Source organism: Trachypithecus francoisi, unplaced genomic scaffold (assembly GCF_009764315.1).
Source record: "Trachypithecus francoisi isolate TF-2019V2 unplaced genomic scaffold, Tfra_2.0 Lachesis_group3, whole genome shotgun sequence".
NCBI lineage: Eukaryota > Metazoa > Chordata > Mammalia > Primates > Cercopithecidae > Trachypithecus > Trachypithecus francoisi.
In genome coordinates this window covers 89,364,501-89,384,468 of record NW_022681468.1, presented here as the reverse complement: position 1 = coordinate 89,384,468, position 19,968 = coordinate 89,364,501, and the positions used below count along the sequence as shown (strand labels likewise).

General features: G+C 38.7%; 1 protein-coding gene across 6 annotated transcripts in view; it reads left to right on the top strand.

Annotated features, from left to right (window-relative positions):
• Nucleotides 1-19,449, top strand: part of LRRC28 (leucine rich repeat containing 28) — a 145,238-nt gene extending 125,789 nt beyond the window's left edge. For 5 of the 6 annotated variants that reach the window (XM_033188863.1, XM_033188862.1, XM_033188860.1 and 2 more), the window contains 2 exons: nt 1,213-1,372; nt 19,170-19,449. In XM_033188863.1, the coding sequence (XP_033044754.1) occupies nt 1,213-1,372; nt 19,170-19,242 (233 nt within the window). In that variant the 3' untranslated portion in view covers nt 19,243-19,449. Of the gene's footprint in view, nt 1-1,212; nt 1,373-16,592; nt 16,708-19,169 lie in introns of all 6 variants that reach the window. The other variant, XR_004431780.1, reaches the window with a different exon arrangement.
• Nucleotides 19,450-19,968: the final 519 nt, after the last annotated feature.

Here is a 19,968-nt window from a genome sequence, read left to right as displayed (position 1 = left end):
TTTGGAAAGATCTTGTCCTTAAAGTTGGATACATCAGTAGAGCAGGTTTTTGCCTTGCTGCCTCCTTGCATCTCAGCAATATGTAGACCTAAAGGAGGTAGAAGTACTGGGAGCCGTTGGCAGTATTGTCGTAGTGAGGCAGCTGAAATTTGGAAAAGATTTGGCAGTGCACAGATTTGATAGGTATTGTGGGTGTATGTCTGAAATGCTTTAAGACAGCACTAGGCAATATTAATACGAAAAATACATTTCAGGTGTTTTTAAAACTGTGAAATGTTTCATCTTTACTTAAAAAACAGAGTCCATACAAAAACATCTCACATTAACCTTCCAGAAATGCCTAGTGCAAAGTTAAGTTGGTTTTAAAAGTTAAACAGAAAATTATAGTTGTTCACCAATCAGTAAATTCCATTTTTCTAAGTGTTATTGATGAGTCTGGACATATATAAAAGGTAAAAAGATGATTTGTATTTCCTTCCCAAAGATGAGTTGATAATTTTTAGATTTCACCTCAGCATGACCATTTCTCTCTCTGTTGGATGTTCATCATCAGTAGAAACCTAGTGTAAATGTGTCCTCAAGATTGCTTGGGCCACTGGGATGTTTTGCTTTAAATGTCTCTTTTGGGTAGCTCAGACTAAGCTGGGAAGGAAGCTCCCTGTTTTTATTAATGACAGTTCATGGGAATAAGACAAGGAAAAGCTTGATTTCATTATTTTTCATTCTTTTTTTATTTCCTCCTTTTCATTCTCTTTAAAAAATATGATTTAGCCTTGGTGGAAGATTGATACTAAATGCCTGATAGATTAGGGAGAACTTAATGAAAGTCAGTTTTAGTCATCAGTTCCAAAAAGTCTCTGGCTCTTATTAAAGTTTGCAAAATCCTCTTTGGGTGAATTATCCCTTTTTGATCTTTGTTCTTAAAAAATATTTTATCTCACTTATTCCTTGCCTCTACCTCAGTAGTTTCTGGCTCTTAAAATGATTGAATTTGTGTTTTCTTTTAGTATCAAAAATATAAAAAAAAACTTTCATTTTCAGATGATGTTATAGATTTTTATTCAGTGTCTATCAATCAGATAACAGAATTTTCAACATGAAGTACTTTTAAGTAACTGAAATTATTTGGTAACAAAGAGAAATATTTTAAGAAGCCTAGTTTAAGGAAGTCTGATTTTTTACTCATGTGCGTGATTTTCTCTTGTGTTCCAGATTTGAACTTTCTGTCTCCAATCTCATTACCCAGAAGTCTCCTGGAGCTGCTGCATTGCCCTCTGGGGCACTGTCATCGGTGTAGTGAGCCTATGTTTACCATCGTCTACCCCAAGCTCTTTCCCTTGAGAGAGACACCAATGGCAGGGCTGCACCAGTGGTAATCATGCCTAAGTGGGCACCAGGGTTTACACCCAGGCAGGGGGTGCCGGGTGGGGAGGCGAGAGGCTGTGCATGAAAGCATTAAGTTGGCAATTTTAAAGGGACATAACATGCTTCCTGTGGAACAGCTAAACGAAATGATGCTCACTTTGAACATCAGAAGAAAACTGGACTTGCCTTTATTAGTTAATTTTTTGGTCATGTGCTGGACAGTTTTATGGTATATATTATTAAGAGGAACTCATTCTTTGTGAGAATGTTTTCCTGCTATTTCCCTATTCACAGTATCCTTTAGGCAATAAGGGATGCAAGAAAAAAAATGTGTTGTATAACAGGATGCGCCCAGCTCTTTTACTTAGTTGGTGTTGCTAACTGAAAATGTGTGATTGAGTTCTGTGTCTGTGTCTGTGTCTGTGTGTGTGTGTGAGAGTGTGCATGCGCACACACACACATTTCTGTTTTGAATTTCTAACCCTTCCAAGTGGCATTCTCATGCCCGGTAGTGCTACTTTCAAAAAAGAATAGTGGGTCGGGCGTGGTGGCTCACGCCTGTAATCCCAGCACTTTGGGAGGCCGAGGCGGGCAGGTCACAAGGTCAAGAGATGGAGACCATCCTGGCTAATATGGTGAAACTCTGTCTCTACTAAAAATATAAAAAATAGCCAGGCATGGTAACGGGCACCTGTAGTCCCAGCTACTCGGGAGGCTGAGACAGGAGAATGGCATGAACTCGGGAGGCGGAGCTTGCAGTGAGCTGAGATCGCACCACTGCACTCCAGCCTGGGTGACAGAGTGAGACTCCATCTCAAAAAAAAAAAAAAAATAGCAGTTAAAGATAGGCCATCAAATGAAAAATTCCCCATTTCTACAACCTTAGTTTATGGGCTTCCTAAATTTAGGAAACTAAATTTACACTTTTTCTAACTTTGAGTTTAAGTTAAAAAAAAGTACTATAGTACCTCATTTATCACCATCAAATATATTTCATGTGAGTAAATTTTCCACATAACTGAAGCCATTATCCCTCTTTCAATGCCAAAAAGCATTTTGCTTGTAATCATGTTAATAGAAACCTTTCCAAGATTTTCTTTCCCTCCTTCGTTTCTTAATCCATGCAAGATAGGCAATATAGGGCAGTGTTCAGAGCATGGACTTTGCACCCAACAAGCTTGGCTCTTCTGTTGTGAGAATGTGGGCAGGCTGTGGGACTTCTCAAAATGGGGATACAACAGCCTGCGTGGCAGAGCCATGTGAGGCTTGGCAGATGAGAAAGGCACACACCTGGCACTTAAGAGGTATTCAACAAATGGTAGTTCCCATTTCCATAGCTCTACCCACTCCATCCCAAAACCGTGTTTATCTTTTTCTTGCGCTGGATAATCCTGTTTTGCTATATTTCATTTCCTGTTTCAATCTTCTGTAATTTTAATGTTTCATGCTTGCAGGAGCCCTGCTCCAAATCTTTCTAGTTTGCTACTTCTAAGGTGATCAGATAACCAGATTTGGTGGAATTGCATTTAAATTAGAATAAAAATAATTGAATCGGGTTCTAAGTGTATTACTACATGAATAAAATTAACAAATAAAATAGACACGTTTATGAGAAGCTTATAGTGGTGAAGTGCACAGGCCCTGATTCCAGCTCCACAGGCCACCTCAGGCAATTTACTGACCATCCCTGAGCTTAGTCTTTTCATCAATAGAATGGGAATAATAATAATAATATCTATTTAATAAGGTCATTGTGAGAATTAAATGTGATCATCCCTGTGAAGAGCCCAGGATGGTGTCTGGCAAGTAATAAAAAGCAAATGTTAACTATTATTATCGATTTTTGTAGTTCAGAGACTTTTATTTCTTATTTTTGCTGTGTTTTTAGCAAATGATCTTTATATTAGGAAGATATCATCACAGGAAAATCTTAACTAATTCATTAAACTATAGTTCAAACCCTTATGCATTGTTATTATGCAATTTCCTATAGAAGACATTTCCTTACTGAAAATATGAAAATGTAAACAAAATGATAGGGTCAGGATGCTCAGTAGCCAATCAAATTCTGAATACCTGTTTTTAAAATTAAACTTGTTAAATCATGGCAATTCGTTTATGAAAATAAAGTAGATCCTTCAAATGAAATAACTTTTATGTTATCTTTATATAAAATTTGGGGAATTTAGGCAGTACTTGCATTTTCCATTTACTATTTAATTTCCCTGCTACAACTTAGAAATATAGTGTGACTAATCTATTGTTTCAGGACATAAATATGATATTAATTTCATAAAATGAGTATATCAAGTACATAGAACTAAGGCAATGTCCTTTTCTTGCATAAAGCCAGAGTGCCTCTGTTTATAGCAGAGATGTAATGCCAAGATACAAACATGGCTTTCTGTGGGAAGTTAATGGTAGGGTCTGAAATTGAGAGTTTGTGGCTTTCATTCAGCCCACCAGGCTGTGCTCCTTCCCATGTTGCCATGGAGATTGTATTAAAAGCATAGGCTTCAGTTTCTACCATAGTCTTAAAAGTACTTTCTTTTGTAATTGAAGACCAAATACTTGAATCTCCAGTAGCTTTTTGCTGAAAACATTTTTTAACATCATAAACTCTAAAAGATCTAAGTTTTCTAATATATTCAGTTGTTTGCATTGCTTGTCATAAAATACATTATTACATCAGCCAATATCTAAATTAATGTGAACATCTGGCATTATTTCAAAAAGGAACATATTGAATATTCTTCTAAAATACCAAATTCAGTGGAAGTGTTAGTTTCAACCTAAATTTAATACAGAGTGAAGTAAAAAGAAATGACAATATTTTGCATAAACAATAAATACCCAAACTTTCAAATATATATAGCAAAGAAGAATAGCTAGCAAATTCATGACTTTTGATCCTGTAGGCATAGCAAATTTTCATTTTCAAAACTTATTGTTCATTTATTAAAATGGAGAACTTTGACACAGAAGATTATTTCTTAGTAAAATAACATATTTCTCTTTTCCCAAGCATGTATGGATTTCACAAGTTCTGTATTTCCCAGTAGGAAACCAGGCTACCCAAAGTTTTTCAGGGGCATTGGATTAGTTTGCCAGGGATGCTGCAACAAAGTGCTACAAACTGGGTGGCTTAAACAACAGAAATTTATTTTATCTCAGTTTTGGAGGCTGGAAGTCCAAGAATCAAGGTGTCAGCAGGGTTGGTTCCTTCTGAGGCTGTGAGGAGGGATCTGTTCCAGGCCCCCATCACTTGTAGATGACAATCTTCTCCCTTCGTCTCTTCACATCATTTTCCCTTTATGAATGTCTGTCTCTGTGTGCAAGTTTTCTCTTTTTATAAGGACACCATTCATATTGGATTAGGGCCTACCCTAATGACCTCATCTATTATATGTGCAAGGATATTGTTCCCAAATAAGGTCTCTATATTAGTCAGCACAGGCTGCCATAACAAAATGACAGGGTGGCTTAAACAGCAGAAATTATTTTCCCATAGTTCTGGACAAAAGAAGTCTGAAATCAAGGGATCAGCATGGTTGGGTTCTAGTGAGGGCTCTCTTCCTAGCTTGCAGGCAACCAGCTTCTCATCGTCTCCTTACATGGCAGAGAATGTCTCTTCTTATAAGGGCACAAATCCTATCATGAGGATCCCACCTCATGACCTCATTTAAACCAATTATCTCCCAAAGACATCCTCTCCAAATGCCCTCACATTGGGGGTTTGGGCTTCAACATATGAATTTAGGAAGGAAACAGTCCAATCCATAGTAGTCACATGATGAGGTACTAGGGGTTAGGACTAAAACACAGGAATTTTGGGGGCTATACAATTCAACCCGTAACAGCCAGCGCTCTTTCCCCACTGAGATAAGAAAAAAAAGATGTTTTCTCCTGCTCTTACATAGTCTCTCAATACTGAATATAATACAGAATGCTTCACCTCTTGTCACCAAAATTTGTGGGAAGTTCTCCCCACCAGCAACCAGCCAGTTCTCCAGTAGATACTAGCTAGGTGTCCTGTAAGTCCATCAGTTTCTGGACACTATCTTACTGGAGATAGCATTAGATCCCACAGGTTAAGGGCTCAGTCCCACAAGACTGCCTCCACTTAAGATGCTAGTTGCAAGTTGTAGATTGTCACCTGTACTTCTGACCAACCAGCTGTAAAATCAGGGCTCCCAATACCTCCTTCTCATGTTCAGTTAATTTGTTAGAGTGGCTCACAGAGCTCATGGAAAAAGTTCTCCATTTTAATAAATGAACAATAAGTTTTGAAAATGAAAACTTGCTATCACAGAGTACTTGAGATCAAGTAATATATAAAGAGAAGAGGTTTATTTGGCTCATGCTTTGGAGCCTGGGAAGTCCAAGATGGAGTGGCCATGTCTGGTGAGGGCTGTCTTGCTGCATCATAACATGTCAGAAAGGCAGCAGGCACAAGAGACAAAATCGGCTGGGTGCGGTGGCTCAAGCCTGTAATCCCAGCACTTTGGGAGGCCGAGACGGGCGGATCACGAGGTCAGGAGATCGAGACCATCCTGGCTAACACGGTGAAACCCCGTCTCTACTAAAAAAAATACAGAAAACTAGCCGGGCGAGGTGGTGGGCGCCTGTAGTCCCAGCTACTTGGGAGGCTGAGGCAGGAGAATGGCGTAAACCCAGGAGGCGGAGCTTGCAGTGAGCTGAGATCCGGCCACTGCACTCCAGCCTGGGTGACAGAGTGAGACTCCGCCTCAAAAAAAAAAAAAATCAGACCAAACTCATCCTTTTCATCAGGAACCCTCTCCCATGATAACTAACCCACTCCTGTGATAACGGCACTCATGAGGGCAGAGCTCTCATGGCCTAATCACCTCTTAAAGGCCTCCAGTATTGTCAAAGACCTTCCAATATTGTCATATTGGCAATTAAATGTCAACATAATCTTTGGAGGGGACATTTAAACCATAGCATTTGAGTTTACTGATTTATTATAAAAGATACAGGTGAACAGCCAGATAGAAGAGACATATAAGGCAAGGCATGTGGGAATAAATATGGAGCTTCCATGCCTTCTCTGGGCATGCCATCTTCCAGCTATGCCAGACTTCTCCAAACCCAGTCCTTTGGGCTTTTATGGAGGCTTCATTACATAGGCATGATTAATTAAACCATTGATTATTGATGGTTGGCACAACTTTCAGCCCTCCTCCCCTCCCCAAAGGTCAGGGATGGGGCTAAAAGTCCTAACCCTCTAATTATGTCTTGGTCTTTCCAGTGACCAGCACATATCCTGAAGCTATCTAGGGATTCCCCAGCCACCAGTTGTCTCATTAGCATATGAATGACACTCTAATCACTTAGGAGATTCCAGAGTTTAAGGAGCCATATGTCAGGAAACAGGGTCTAAGACTAAATATATATTTCACAATACCACATCCTCCAAAATTCATATCCTCACATGCAGAATAAATTCACCCCATCCCATTCCCAGAAAGTCCTAAATCTATTTCAGCATCAACCCTTAAGTTCAAAATCTCATCTTAAATATCTAAATCAGGTATGAGTCAGGATATAATTCATCCTGGGGCAAAACTCCTCTCCAGCTATGAACCTATGAAACCAGATGACAATTTATCTGCTTCTAGCATGTAATGGTGGGACAGGAATACAATAGACATTCCTATTCCACAAGGGAGAATGTTAGAAGGGAAAAAAAGGGTCACAGGTCTCAAGTCTAAAATCTAGAAGGTGAAATTCCATTAGATTTTAAGGCTTAAGAATAATCCTCTTTGGTTCCATGTTTTGTTCTCTGGGCCCAGTGGGGTGACAGTCATACTCCCTTAGTCCTGGATGAACCAAAGAGGTTGCCCTGCCCCTGGAATTGAGAAGATTGCCCTACCCTTGGACTCTTTCTTCTCTTTAAGGATAACATAGGTTTGCATGTAGGTAGTTCTTTTGGCCATCCTGCCTACAATACCAGAAGTCTGACAGCATTTCTTCATCTCATCCCATCTCTGTCCTGTTCATACAAGCTAGCAGTATTTTTGCTGAAATAGTTGATGATCCACAAGTCACATACCTAATCTGTTTGCAAACCATTGTCCAGTCACACTGTTGATGTTCTCTTTCATGTTTTACAATATGAATAGACTTTGAGAATTTTCTAAATCTTCAGGTTCTGGTTCCTTGTGCTTAATAATAATGTGCTCTCAATTTATCTCTCTCCTCTTGTATTTTACTCACATCTATAAGCAGCAAGAAGAAACCAAGCAGTGTCTTCAACACTTTGCTTAGAAATCTCCTCAGCCAAATATCCAAATTATCCTTTACAAATTCTGCTTTCCATCCGACAGAACACAGTTCACTCAAGTCCTTTGCTACTTTATAACAAGGATCACCTTTCTTCCAGTTTCCAGTAATACATTTCTCATTTGCAGTCTGAGACCTCACCAGAAGCATCTTTAACATTTGTATTTCTAGCAACATTCTGTTCCTGACAATGTATTTTCTAAGACAATAGAAACTTTCTCTACAGCGCCTTCCTTTCTTTTGTGAGCCCTCACCAGATTCTTCTTTATTTCTCCCAATAATCTCTTTTCTATCACACACCTAAAAACTCTTCCAGCCTCTATTCATTACCCCATGTCAAAGCCACTTCTACATTTTTAGGTACTTGTCACAGCAGCATTCCACTTCCTGATAGCAAAATCTCTCACATTGAAAGAGAGAGAATGACTGATTTTAAGAAATTGGCTCACACAATTGCAAAGGCTGGCAAGTTCAGAACTTTGGGGCAGACTGGCAGTCTGGACATTGAGGTAAGAGTTGAAGTTGCAATGTTGAGTCTGAAATCTGCAGGGCACCAGGCTGGAAACTTAGCCAGGGATTCTTTATTGCAGTCTTAAGGAGAATACCTTCTACTTTTTTGCTCTTAAGGCCTTCAACTAATTGGATAAGGCCCACCCACACTATGGAGGGTAATCTGCTCAACTCAGAGTGTACTGATTTAAGTGTTAATCATATCTTTAAAAAATACCTTTACAGCAACAGCTAGACTAGTATTTGACCAAACAAATGGGCTCCATAGCCTAACCAAGTTGACACATAAAATTAACTACCACAGTTAATCAAAAGGTCTTACTTTAATCACCAGGGTATTTTGCGACAGGGAACTGTAGATAGGCCAGTATCACAATGGTTCTTCCCATATTGCTGGTTAAGCTTTAGCCAAAACAGGTAGTACAGAGTGCATTCAGGCTCTATTGCTGTGTTGTCTCTGCTTTTGTGTAATAAGCCATGGGTGCAATGGAAGAACCAATAGTCCTAGGGATAAAGAGATCTAGTTTGGAAGTTGAGCTAGAGCTATATTACTTTTCTTAGTACTGTAAGATATTTACTGTCGTTAGGTTGAATCATACAAGTCATATGCATTTCCATGTGGTCCAACCTGTGATATCCCTTTTACAGGGGAAACAGGTACAGGAAGATTACAAACTGGGCCAAGGTGTCATAGCAGAGCTGGGATTTGAACCCCAGCAGTCTGACTCCAAATTTGTGTTTTAGCCACTGTGTTGTTCAGTTAGCTACTAAGTGGACCAGCATATTAGCATAGAGAAATCTTGAAATACATAAACTTGTAAATAATGAGTTTAAATATACTTTCAACTCATAAATAAACTCATAAATACAAAATTAAATATTCTCTAACATTCTGAACAAGATACTTTTGAAATACATGTTTATGTGTATGTATGTACCCACACACGTGTGTGTGTGTACGGTTTGGGTGTTTGCACTAAAAAGTCCAGAAGGATGGAGTTCTAACTCTTTACTATGAGTATCTTGGGAAGGGGGGGAATGTGGAGTTATGAGGTAGTCAGGTGTAAGGGGAACTTTCATTTTCAACTCTATATACTTGGGATATAATTTTACAAATCTACAAAACAATATTTGAAAAAAATTCTTTCTAGAGGTACTGAAAAAGCCCTTTCTCTAAAACTGTGTACACATTAAAAAAGAAAAGGAAAGATTGTTATGGCAGTTTTTTTTGTTCAATTAAAAATGTTTTTAAGCAAGTTGCATAAAAGATTGCATAGTGTGATCCAGTCTTTGTCAAGCAATTATAGGTGTGAATATATGTGTATATCTATGTGCACATATATAGTAAATACATGCACATACACATATATTGAAATAATTGTATATATATAGAAAAAGTCTTGGGAAGGACTCATACACCAAAGTAACAGTGGTTTCCTTTAAGTAGTGTTAAATTTTTGTAACAAACTGGTATTACTTTAGAAGTTAAAAATAGTTTTAATTATTAAAATATTAGTATGCCAGGCACCTGTAATCCCAGCTACTGGGAGGCTGAGGCAGGAGAATTGCTTGAACCCGGGAGGCAGAGGTTGCAGTGAGCTGAGATCGTGCCACTGCACTCCAGCCTGGGTGACAGAGCAAGAGTCTGTCTCAAAAACAAAAACAAAACATTAGTATGCCAATGGCTTCTTGTAAAAAAATTTTCAAATTACTTTCAAGTAACTCAAAAGACTCATCCTCTTGTTTATTAATTTATCCAGTCAGTCAGCAAACACAGTTCGAGCACCTACTGCCAGCCGGGCGCTGTGGTAGGTGAGGACGCCATGGGCTTCAGTCAGGCCACTTTCAAGCTCAGATTTGCATAGCTTGGTTCTTTCAGGAATTCTTGGTCGTCTGGGCCAGAGTAATTCTATGAGAGTGCCACATGTCTGAGTGATTGCTGTGCCTTAAGATGGAGACCTGTTTGTTAGAAGGCCTGCAAAACTGACTTGGTCTTACAGTTTCCCTTTGTCTTTCAGAAGACCTAATACTCCCTTCTCCCACTCACTAGTAGTTTATTTTTAAAATAAGCTCTTTTACATAATTCTTATCTGGTTTCATCACTTATGAAATGTTTCACATTTCCTTACCCTTGCTTTTTGTGGCTATTGCTTCTTTGAAGCCAAGTAATATCAGTCATACCAACATTATTTGCACACTCATTTTGGGAATTTTTTTTTTCCTTTTGGCAGAAGCCTATTCATTGGCACCCTCTTAAGGTGACTTATGAAATTTCCCACAAGTGAAATAGTCTTCAAAAATTTAAGTAAATTGTTCTTAACTGTTTCTTCCTCCTTGTAACATTCAAAAATTATTTGTTGACCATCTGTCATGGGCCATGCTCTGCAGTAGGTACTGAAAATTCTGCTTTGACCCCACCACCTGATTCTTTTCTCATACATATCTCATTCCTAATGTCTAGGGCAAGGACACAATCAAGAAAGAAGTCTGCTTGACATTTCTGTTTCTGTTTCTGCACACAGAATCTTCCCATGAGAGACAGTCACTATGAACATAAATGCAACAAGCAGATACAATATGTTATTAGATGATTCTTGAGTAAGTTAATATGTACACAAGCTCAGGATTTTAACTTTGTCTTATAAATATTTTTTTTCTTTTGGCTTGACTTTCTGTATGACTCAAATATATGCTTTATGTTTTTAATCAGGAAACATATTTGCAGAAGAAATCCCACATTTCTTATGATTTTTGTGGGCTCCAATATGTGCCAACAGCATTGTGATTCGTTCTTTTAAGGAATAGTGGTATTTCTGTATTTTAAAACCAAGCTGAAATGCTCTTTCTTCTGCCTTGCCTGTAAATATGCTCAGAGATTCTAAAGCAACAAATGTCATGTCTGATGTTCTTCGTAGAATTTATCAGCATCTTTTTCTTAACTGTAGAGCTTATTGCTCAGCTCAGTGTTTCCCCAGACCTCTGATGTCTCTGGTGCCACAGTTGTGGATTTTAAAGGACTTAACCAACATGAATCCATTCTTAAGGCAGCAGATTTGTTGGTGTACTTGTAATAACTCAGATTATTAACACAACAAACAGATACAATATGTTATTAGATGAGTCTCCTAAAAGCAAATAAGTACACAGCCTTGGGATTTATTTGTTGCACAAATATGACACCACCAGGTTACTCACTCCACCCCCATGAGCTTCATAAGGAGTTAATGATGATCCAAAGGACATTATCCTTTAATGAGTGTAAATCCCGTATCTTCATGGAATTGAATGGTTTTGCTTGGGAGCTGTTTTAGTCCGTTCTCATGCTGCTGTGAAGAAATACCCAAGACTGGGTAATTTATAAAGGAAAGAGGTTTAATTGACTCACACTTCCACATGGCTGAGGAGGCCTCAGGAAACTTACAATCATGGCTCAAGGGGAAGCAAATATGGCCTTCCTCACGTGGCAGCAGGAGAGAGAATTGCTGAGCAAAGAGGGAAAGGACACTTATAAAACCATCAGATCTCATGAAAACTCACTCACTGTCATGCAAACAGGAGCATGGGGGTAACCGCCCCGCCCCATGATTTAATTACCTCCCACTGGGTCCTTCCCACGACACATGGGGATTATGGGAATTACAGTTCAAGATGATATTTGGGTGGGTATGCAGCTAACCCATATGAGGAGCTTTATTTTTAAAAACTAAATGGCTGTGGTATGAAATGTATCCCTAGTATGAATGATTTGCATTTAACATAATTATCTTTTGATCCCTGTGTTAAGTTTCATCAACTAATCCCCAAAATACACTTTTTGTGTCTGTGGTTCTTTTCAATTTGATTTATTCAAATGTATACATCCTGGTATAGTATAAAAATTATTGGAACTAGGTTTCTAACCAACTTCATTTAAAAAAATTATTTAAAAATTTTTTTCATTTCTAATTTTTGTCGGTACATAGTAGATATATTTATTTATGGGGTACATGAGATGTTTGATACAGTCATGCAATACATAATATTCACATCATGAAAATCACATTCCCTCAAGCATTTATTCTTTGTATTACTAACAATGCAATTATACAATTTTAGTTACTTTAAAATGCACAATTGGGCCGGGCGCGGTGGCTCAAGCCTGTAATCCCAGCACTTTGGGAGGCCGAGACGGGCGGATCACGAGGTCAGGAGATCGAGACCATCCTGGCTAACACGGTGAAACCCCGTCTCTACTAAAAAACACACAAAAAATTAGCCGGGCGAGGTGGCGGGCGCCTGTAGTCCTAGCTACTCGGGAGGCTGAGGCAGGAGAATGGCGTGAACCCGGGAGGCGGAGCTTGCAGTGAGCTGAGATCTGGCCACAGCACTCCAGCCTGGGCGGCAGAGCGAGACTCCGTCTCAAAAAAAAAAACAACAACAACAACAAAAAAAAAAAAAAAAAAAAACAAAATGCACAATTGAATTACTGACTGTAGTCACCCTGTTGTGCTATCAAATAGTAGGTCTTATTCATTCTTTCTCAATTATTTTTTGTACTCATTAACCATTACCCAACCAACTTTAATTTTTTTAAATTAGAGGTAATGCAAAAGTATCTAATAACTCAAAATTTACATAATTTCTTGAGTTAAGAAAAAAAATTCAAAAGTGATGCTTGCCTTTTTGCTTTCCTAAAGATGTCATTTGAAAACAAGTCTTCTGTTTTGATGAAGTTAAATTAATCCATTTCAACTTTATAGTAATGCTTTTTGTGTTCTAAGAAATCTTTACCTCCCCCAAGGTCGTGAAGCCTATATAATTACATGTTAATATAATTATAATTCTCTATTCCATTCACTTGATCTATGTCTATCTCTTAGTCAATAGCAAACTGTCTTAATTACTATAGTTAGATTATGGTAGGCCTTAATATCAGGTTGAGTGATACTTCCACTTCACTTTTCCCTTTCAGGATTGTTTTAGCTATTCTGGGCTCTACACTTTTCCACTGAATTTTAGAATAAATTTACCTTTGTCTCCAAAAAGCCTTGTTGAGATTTTCATAAGAATTGCTTTAATTTTATAGATTAATTTGGAAACAGTTGACATATATACTATGTTGAGTCTTCTAATGCATGAACATGATGTGTTTTTCCATTTATTTAGGTCTTTCATCAGCATCTTATAATTTTCAGCATACATACTATTAAATGTTTTCCTAAGTTTATATCAAAATATTTCACTTTTTTGTGTGCTTATCCATGATACTGTGTTTTAAAATTTCAATTTCCATATGTTCATTGTTAGCATATGGGAATGTTATTCATTTTCATATTTCGATTGTATATGTGGCAGGCTTGCCGAACTGGCATTTTAGTTCTAGGAGTATTTTTTGTAGATGCCTTGGGATTTTCTGCATAGAAAATCATGTCATGCTGTCTGCTAAGGAGTAGTTTTATTTCTTCCCTTCCAATCTGTATGCCTTTATTTCTTTTTCTTGCCTTATTGCAGCAGTTAGAACTTCAAGTGCTGTGCTGACTAAGGTTGTGAAAATAGACATCCTTGCCTTGTTGTCTTGTTCCCAATCTTTTTTTTTTTTTTTTTTTTTTTTTGGAGACAGAGTCTCACTCTGTCACCCAGGCTGGAGTGCAGTGGTGTGATCTCAGCTCACTGCAAGCTCTGCCTCCTGGGTTCACACCATTCTCCTGCCTCAGCCTCCCAAGTAGCTGGGACCACAGGTGCCTGCCACCAACTCGGCTAAATTTTTTTGTAGTTTTAGTAGAGACGGGGTTTCACCGTGTTAGCCAGGATGGTCTCGATCACCTGACCTCGTGATCTGCCTGCCTCAGCCTCCCAAAGTGCTGGGATTACAGGCGTGAGCCACCGCGCCCAGCTGCTTTGTTCCCAATCTTAAAGGGAAAACACTCTGCCTTTCACTGTTAAGTATAATGTGTTAACTATAATAATATATATAATGTGTTAAGTATAATATAATCTGTTAAGTATAATGTGTTAACCCTACTGATAAGTATGGGTTTTTGGTATGTTCTCTTTATTAAATTAAGGAAGATTTCCTCTCTATGTAGTGTGCTGAGAGTTTTAATCATGAAAAAGTGTTCTATTTCGTTAAATGCTTCTTCTGAGTCCATTGATACAATCATATGGTTTTTCTTTTGCCTGTTGATATGGCAGGTGATATTGATTATCAAATATTGAACTAGCCTCACATGCCTGGAATAACTCCCACTTGATCATGATGTGTAATTCTTTTTGTACATTTCTTTAATTTGTTAATACTTTGTTGAAGATTTTAAAATCTTTGTTCATGAAAGATGTTGGTCTGTAATTTTCTGTTTTTGTATTATCCTTGTCTGGTTCTGGAGTCAGGATAATACTGGCCTCATTAAATGAGTTAGGAAGTGTTCCTCTTTTTCTGTTTTTTTCCTGAGGAAATTGTGTAAAACTTTTCAAAAATTTATTTTTTTACTCTTTGTTAGAATTCTTCAGTGAAACCATCTGGGCAGGGAAATTTGTTTTCTTTTTTAAATGATAAATTCAATTTATTTAATGGTTGTAGGACTATTCAGGTTGTCTATTTCATCACAGTTGAGTTTTGGTAGTTTGTAGTTTTCTAGACACTAGACTGTTTCTTGTAAGATGTCAGATTTATTAGTGTACAGTTGTCCCTGGTATTCCTATACATCTTTTTAATGGCTGTAGGATCTGTGGTGATATCATCTGCTTCATTTCTAATATTAATTTGTGTGTTCTCTCTTTTTATCTTTGTCAGTCCTGCTCAAGATTTATCAGTTTTATTGTTATTCATAATCCTAGTGGTTGATTTCATTGGTTTCTCCTCATTATTTGGTATTATTCTGGTTGCTTTGGGCTTATTTTTTTCTTTTTTTAGGTTTTTAAAAGCTAAAAGAGGACATTTATAGCACTAAGTACTTACATTAGAAAAGAGGAAAAGTCTCAAATCAATAATCTAAGCTTCTTTGTAATGTAAGCATTTAGTGCTATAAATTTCCCTCAGCACTGCTGTCTTCTACCTATGTACCAAAATCTTTGATTTTTGAATCGTATTTTCATCTTCGTTCAGTTTGTGTATGTTTTAAATTCCTTTGATATTTCCTTTTGACCTGTGAAAGTGTGGTCATTTGATCCATGGGTCAAAGAACTGTGGTGTTTAATTTCTATATGTTTGAAGATTTTCCTCTTGTCTTTTTGTTATTGGTTTCTAGTTTGATTCTATTATAGTCAAAGAACATACTCTATGATTTTTTTCCTTGCTTTAAACTTAAATTGTTCTTCATTCTGTAGTTTCCTGGTAGAAATATGAGTTATTAATTTTAGACCTTTCTTTTCTAACATGTGTGTTTAGTACTATAAGTTTCCCTTTAAGTACTGCTTTGGCTGCATCCTATTACTTTTTGATGACTTGTATTTCATTTTCATTTAGTTGAAAATTTGTTTTATTTCTTTTCAGATTTCTTCTTTCACCTAAATATTTAGAATTAAGTTGTTTAATTTCCAAATATTTAGGAATTTTCCAGCTATCTTTTATTATTTCTAGTTTAATTCCCTTATAGTTTGAGAACATAATTTGTATGATATCTTTTAAATTTTTTAAGGTGTGGTTTTTTGCCCACATTTTGTAAACATTCTCATTTAAGTGTTCCTACCAGTTTATGGCTCTAGCAGCTCTGTCCAGGTGGGCAGATTTCAGCTGTGACTTGGTATATGGTCCATGGGCATTTGAGAAAAACAACGTATATTCTGCCACTGTTGGATAGTGTTCTGTATATGTCAGATTTTTTTTTTATTGTGTTGTTCAGTTTTTCTGTACTTGTACTAATTTTCTATCTAGTAATTCTATCAGTTGCTGAGAGTAAGGTATTGAAGTCCCCGATTCTATTTATGGATTTATCTATTTCTCCTTTCATCTCTATTATTTCTTAACAGCTTTATTGAGATAATTCACGTATCATATAGTTTCATCCATTTAAAGTATACAAATTCAGTGTTTCTTGGTACATTCAGTGATATCTGCAACCCTCACCCTAATCCATTTCAGAACATTTTCTCACCCTAAGGGAAACCCTGAACATTTAGCTCTTGCCCCTGTCCCTCTATCCCCATCATATCTAGCCCTAGGCAACTGCTTATCTACTTTCTGTCTCTGTAGATTTTCCTATCCCTGGCCTTTGGCTTGGGGGTATGGGCTTTACTTGGAGCCAATTTCATCTGGGCATGTTACTGGTTCTGGATTGGAGGTTTCTACAGCATTCTATTTAAGATATAGAGAGCAATAAGGTACCCAGGGAACTCGCCAGCACTGCGTTGTTCCTCACGTCCCACTGTCCCTGAGCTGTCTGCCTTCATTCTCCCTTTCAGAGCTTGCCTGTGCTTATTTGTTGTATGTTGTTCAGAGTGTTTCAGGTGTAGTGGAGAAGACCTGGGAAGAATGGGGCCTACCCCATCTTGGTGGAACCAGAAGTTCCCACTGAAATATATTTTCTCCCAAAATCCAGAGGGATCCACCAGGTGTGTATCTGTTTCTCTGTAGTGAGCAGTTCTGGATACAACTCTTCTTTTCCATTTGAAACTGCACTGATGTAGCAGGCAAGTGAACTCTTGCAGGATTTCTCTCTCACCTCTGATAATCATGTATCTATTGAGGCATCAAGGGTGCTTGCTACTTCCAGTTTGTATTCCCCCTTGCAAATATATTTAGCCTTAGGGAAGAAAAGACTTCTTGGCCCTCCTGGAGATTTTCAGGAGGTGGCTGAGCAGGGTCCGCCACCATGGGTCCTCTCTGCATTTCCATTTATCCTCCCTCTAGAATCTGCAAGGGGAGTCTAGCACAGCTGTCTCATCGGCTGTTGGCCTCCAATGAGTCAAGGCTTCTGTTAACCATTCCCAGGTGCTTAATGTATCATAATCTGAGTTATAGGTGAAGCACCTCTGTTGGCCTGATCTAATCTTACATTCATTCTTGCTGGCTCATGTACTTAGAATCCATTTCCATGTGTGCCCTCCAGGTTCCTGCTAATATAGTTTGACAAGATCCTACAACTCCATCGGCATGTACATGATTTCCTCCAGGAGTAGACCTTGCAGTGATCTCTGGATCATGCTAGGATTTTACCCTTTTTGGCCCTAGAGGCGATGAGTATTGATGGTGGTGGGTCCTGAAAAGTTTTTAGATAACCACCACAGAGGAAGCCATTGAAACATTTTTACCCAAGGGAATGCTAGTTTTCGTAGAAGGTGGAAAGATCTGTCTCTGATATGAAGAAATGTTTAGAGAAGCTAGAGAGTCAAGGCTCTTAGATTTGTGCCTGTCTACAGGCTCCCATATCAAGTCTCAAGTTCCCACTCTTTCCCAACAGCATCTTTTACCTTAGCATAAGAGGCTTAGCATAAATATATCTTTATCTGGCATGTGATCCTGAAACCTCTCCATTTAGCTTCAGCCATGTCCCTTACAGATTCATAAAATAAGGATTCATTTAAGGCCACCATAAAAACTTTCTGATTCTCTACCCATGCTTTGAGTTGAGATCTCAAGGACTAAGCTTATCATTTTCTTTTCGGAATCTCTTCAGCACAGTCAAAAGAAGCCATCTCACCCCACAAACTTGGAATCACCATGATGCCATAGCAATCAAGTGCCACAGCCACTTGCTGTTCCAAAGCCTTGCCCTCCTGTTACCTTCTGTTCCAGTGATATTTGAGTAACTGCGATGCCACCACATGCTACAGATTAGCAGGGTCCCACTTCTCCCTAGTAAGAAAGCCATTCATGTACTCACCAGCCCAACCTTAGAATGTCACTTGGATGAGCTGCTTCGTTGGGCCACTTCTCATAATACATACTGTATTCATCAGGGCTGGAAAACAAAATGTACATTTGGCTGAGACTTTGAAGAGAAATCAATGAAGAAGGACAATTGCCTGAAGTTTGGGCAGGGTGCAGAGCATCCAGAAGGATAATGAGGCATGCAGGGAAGCATTAGGAAGCCTTTACCATGCTTAATCCTTGGGCCTGAAGGGCAAAGGGAGCTCTGGAGCCTGGCAAGAACCAGAGGTGGCAAAGGGAGCCTGCCTGATAGAATCTCCAGTCCCAGAGGTAGAGAGGGAGTGGGGTGGAAATACTCAACCTTCCCTCTTCCTGTCCTTCAGCCCCCTGCTGGTGCCTCCTGCTGGTGCCTCCCGCTGACCTAACCAGAAGCTGGAGTTGAGGCAGCTTTGCTGGTAAAGTCTACAGAGGTCCCCTTCCTGGGCCACAGAGAAAGGCGGACTGTGTTGGGGGTGAGGAAATAGAAGACAATCAGCACAGGGGGTCTTGTGGAAACAAGAGACTGTTCTTCCCCTACCAGAGGATAGCACTTCTGGCAGGAAAACAAGGCATCTAACAGCTGAAACTGTCCAGAGTGGGTCGGAGGCCCCCTGGGGTTTGTGACTCACTGCACAAAGGTGTCCAAACCTCTGATATGTGGGAAGACCTTTGAACTGTATTATTCAGATTCTGAAATGACCTCTGTGAGCAATCTATGTGTATACATATATTTGTAGGATAAATTCCTTAAAATTATGTTGTTTAAGCTCTGTGGTATATATGTGTTCTGGCTAAATTGGTGACATTTTCTGTTACATGATTTTTATAATGGACTTCAAATTCTATGATTGCACTGTTGGTTCTGGTAAGCAGAATTCAAAACGTAACGTGGAAAAGATTTTTGTTTTTTTTTTTTTTCTTTGTTTCTGCTTTAGGGATAGTATATCCTCTGAACACTGCTATTAAAATGAACATTCATATGTATATACTTCACCTGATTCCAGTGCTCAGTTTTAAAAGGAAATTTAAATTTCTGTTATGCAGTTTGTCGACCATGGCTAATCCTCCATTTTAACAAAGAAAAAAAAGAGACAGTTTTCAACAGAAAGAATCAGAGACTTTAATCTTGAACTCACAGTGTTCTTCTCCCCTTTTCCCCTTCCAGGAGGACAACTGTTAGTTTTGTGGCTTACTGCTGCTCCACCCAGTGTCTGCAGACTTTTGACCTGCTGAGTTGATAAACACTCAAGAGCCTCAGGAGCGCTGCCAGCTTGACACTGGGGAATCCAGCCAGTCCAGCACACTCTTCCATTCTGTCCTGTCCAATGCGGGGGCACTGCAGAACTCTCTGGAATTGTCGTGATTGAGCTTCAGAGCTAAAATGCCTTCACCCTTCCCCCAAGCTGGAATATATCCTCCCCCAAATTAAGGACCCGTTTGTCTTCTGTGTTTTTCCTTTTTATGTGAGTGTGTCTTTTACACAAACCATTTAGATTGATGAGCCTCCCCAAATCTAATTTAAAGCAAGTTTCAGGTGCCTGGAGAACAGTGATTTGATAATCTAGCCAGATTCCCTTTTGAACATGCATACCTTCAATGATGCTTCCTCTCCTCTCCCTTGTTTTCCCCAGAGAGTTATTTCCCTGAGAGCGTGTTCTCCAGTGTCTCCAGTGGAAACTTGTCAGTTTTTGAGGAGTTTCAGAAAACCCCATGGCCTCAATGGTCTTGAGTAGCAGGGTGGGGTGCCTGAGTTGGCGGCAAAGTGAGGCTCCCATGGAGGCTCAGTGAGGATCCCAGAGCACACACCCTCTGGAAAGTTCCAGCCTTGTTTATAAGTTTTGCAATGTAGCAACAGACTTTTGTGAGGGATTTTAAAAACAAAAATGTAGATTGTAATAAAATACACTTCTTATTTTTTAAAAATGTTTGCAGAAAATGATTTTGAAATTTTTTAATTTTCTGAT